The sequence below is a fragment of the Geospiza fortis genome, unplaced genomic scaffold (genome assembly GCF_000277835.1).
Source record: "Geospiza fortis unplaced genomic scaffold, GeoFor_1.0 scaffold115, whole genome shotgun sequence".
NCBI lineage: Eukaryota > Metazoa > Chordata > Aves > Passeriformes > Thraupidae > Geospiza > Geospiza fortis.
This window is the reverse complement of record NW_005054499.1, coordinates 573,343-576,681: the sequence shown is the minus strand read 5'-3', so window position 1 is coordinate 576,681 and position 3,339 is coordinate 573,343. Positions and strand designations below refer to the sequence as shown.

The 3,339-nt window shown below is 42.6% G+C and overlaps 1 protein-coding gene across 1 annotated transcript in view; it reads right to left on the bottom strand.

Annotated features, from left to right (window-relative positions):
- Positions 1-3,339, bottom strand: part of DNAJC8 (DnaJ heat shock protein family (Hsp40) member C8) — an 8,981-nt gene continuing 5,642 nt past the window's right edge. The window contains exons 6-8 of the mRNA XM_031063372.1: positions 2,485-2,576; positions 1,466-1,541; positions 1-323 (exon numbers count right to left, since the gene is read on the bottom strand). Coding sequence (XP_030919232.1) covers positions 201-323; positions 1,466-1,541; positions 2,485-2,576 — 291 coding nt within the window. The 3' untranslated portion in view covers positions 1-200. The remainder of the gene's footprint in view (positions 324-1,465; positions 1,542-2,484; positions 2,577-3,339) is intronic.

The window sequence follows — 3,339 nt, the reverse complement described above, 5'->3', positions numbered from 1 at the left end:
TTCTACGTGGAGCAGGGCCCTGGCCGGGGTCATTCTCTGGCCCTATTTCAAACAGACAGAGTACAAAAAATACTTCGACTGATAATTAATTGTACTGGAAACAAACAGTCTACTAAAAAGCAAATCTTACTCTAGGTGCCAATGAGTCCTTAAAAGCAGAGAAGGGACTGAGGAGCTGCACTTGGGCAGTGTTTCCAGGATCATTCACGCTGCTCCATTTTTACTTTGGGAGGTCTCAGGAAGGTCCTGTTTTTCTTTTCTTTCTTCCCCTTTGTATTTGCCTGGAAATTTCTCCAGCTGTCCACACGACCATCCCGACTTTCCTGGGAACAACAGGGAGGAAGTGGGGAGTTAACAAGTGCAATAACCAAAGCACAGGTAGGACATAGTTCAGGAGATCAGTGGCACTTTCCCCTTATCCAGCATGCAGCCCCTGGCAGGCAGGACACAAAGACACTGGGAAGAGCCAGAGCAGCACAGTGAACTGGAGCTACAAGTGAGCTTACACACACCAGTATAAGCACTGTGCTGGATTCTTGTTTCACAAACCACCAGACTGGGTTGGGCAGTCCTTATCCTCTATAGAATCCTCAAAGGAAACGAGAAACCTCTCAAATGGATGTTCCTAATCTGCCAAACCAGAACATGACATGTCCTTTCTGTGCCTCAACTCCTCCCTCTCCTGGTGCTACAGGATGAACAGAGAAGGGGAATGTACTGCTGGCTTCTCTCATGCTTCTTCCTCAAAGTCTCATCATTTTGACACAATGAGAAATTTGCACTTCTCTCCTCTCCCTGCCCTACCTGCTGAGCAGCAGAAACCTCTCCCGAGGAAAAAAAAACCAAAACAGAAACCAAATCAAAAAACAAAACCCATAAAAAAAAGCCCTAAACCCCCAAATCTCCCCAAAAAGCCAACCTATGACCTCTACAGGCTGAAGATTTTCACAGCAGGACAGAAGAGTCCAGGAATGATCCACTTCACAGCATGTGATCCATCCACTGCAGGCCCAATTCTGCAGGACCAGAGCTGCAGATGTGCAGCTGTCTGCTTCCCTGCTCCTCTTCCCCTGGCAGGATGGGAGAGGGCCCAGCACTAGCAGGGATCTGGATACTGGAGCAACCAGACTGGAAAGTACCACAGCAGTCCACACAAACACTTTCCAGATTGGGTTTTAATGGTCACAGCAGCAATTCTATTTTACAACTAAAGATAAGAATGAACTGCTGACAGAGATGAAAAAATAGTACATCTCAATTTGCCAGACCTGTTTCTGCACGGGTGATACCAAAGGTCTATTGATGGGCTCTTCTCCACACACATGAACAAACCTCAGGCTGGTGCAGATCTATTAAATTATCTTACAAACTTGCATACAAAATGTCTCTCATCTCTCTAGGGGCAGTCCCTGCAACATGGACAAGAATTGCTGAGGCCTATTCTGTAAGTTCAAGTGCTGAATACCTCAAAGTTCTTCTGCCATTCTCGTTCTCGTTTGGCTTTCTCTTGTGCTTCAATTTCCTCTTCCCTCTGCCGCTTCCTGGAAGGGAAGGCACAAAAGTTATGAACCCACAAGCATCCACTTTAGAAAGCAAGGTAATGCTTTCAAATTAGCTTGGAAAGCTCCTCTAATTACAGAAGAGATAAATATGCACACCTAAGATAGCACAGCAAATACAATTTGGTTTCAAATTTGGAAGAGCAGTGAGCAGAGAAGATGGTTTGGGCCCACTGATAGCAAGCTGACAATTGACAACTGACAATTAAGGAATTGGCTTCTCTTGCTCAGCAAAACAAGCTGGACTTCTTCATCCAAGAAGCTGGACACCACTCTAGTGCTAAGTCTCTAAAAGTGTTGAGGGTACATATTCTGAGAAGTTAATAAGCACTTCAGCATGCAAAGTACAAATTACATTTTTAACTCCCTACTTTTCACCTGTAATCAAAAGCAATGTCCTGCAGCCATCTCCCACCTCACTGACCAGCACAGAACCCTGCTGCAGGAAGTGTACTCACAGTGAGCACGTGATCAAATCACCCAAAATAGTTCAGGATCACACATGCCACAGGGCATTTCTGGCATTTAAATAAAATTAAAAATCAATCCTCTGCAAGCTAATAGCATGCAGAATTTTGTCACCATTTCACTGTTGTGGCCAGCCTCCATGTGTACACATAAGAGAATACAACCATATAAAATATATTGACATCTTCAGCATAGGAGGGCAAATTTCCTGTGTGCATCCCTCAAGCATAGGGCTCTACAAACCCACAGGCTACCCAGAGATGTGGCAGAATCCATATTATTGGCAATCAGCTTGACAGGACCCCTGTTAATCTAATCAGCAGGAGGTCAGACCAGATGATCTCCAGAGGTTCATTCCAATTTAGACTATTCTAAGACTCTCTGATCCCATATCTTCTCTGAGGAAGCATGAGGTGGAAGAAGAGCTTGAATTGCACAAGTGGAATGTCATTTATACCTTTCATGCATTTCTTTCGCTTCTCTTTCTTTCCTCTTAATTTCCAGTTCAGCAAAGAGCTTCATTGTCTGTTTGTATACAGCTTGTTTGAACTGTAAAACACAAATCCAGTCTTAAAATAATGCATGTGAACACAGTTAAAGTCTGTTTCACATACAAATGTATGAAACTAAAAAGAAAGCTAACCACAGGTGTGCCAACATAACCCCTATCCTGCCCTGACAACAGCAGCAGCACACAGAAAAGTATAAACCACTGCTGATTAAATTCTGGCCCTGGCACCAGGAAACAACTGCATATTAACCTCATATTAGTCTCATTTTAATTTGTATTCATGAAGCTGTGCCTAAATAGAACTGTTCACTTGAAATTCTCTTATTTTTGGGTTAAGTCTTGCATTGTTATATTTGACAAAAAAAAAGGCAAAATGGTCACTGGTTTAGAGAGTAATTTTCCAGCAGATCTTCTTGATGTGTTGTAAAAATCTAGCATTGGCTTCCCAGTTGGAAATCAGTATGCTTAAACCAATCTTCATTACTAAAGAAGAGCAACAGACTTCTGAAAAATGAAAAATAGGATGGTTATGGGGTTACTGTGGTGATATCAACAGGAAGAAATCACTTTGCAGGAAAAAAAGGGCAATGAGACTAATGAAGCCAATGTTCGGCAAGCACCTATCATTGTTACAGCCTCTCATATCTGGACTTCTCCAGACTAAAATCCAGGTAAGAAGAATGAAGTTATGCCATGTTATTTTTAATACAAGTGGTTTCTTGTAGAACAGCACATCTCTCCCTCAGTACCACATGAATGAAAGAGAAGAAACTGCTCTCATTAAAAAGTCACAAGCTCATT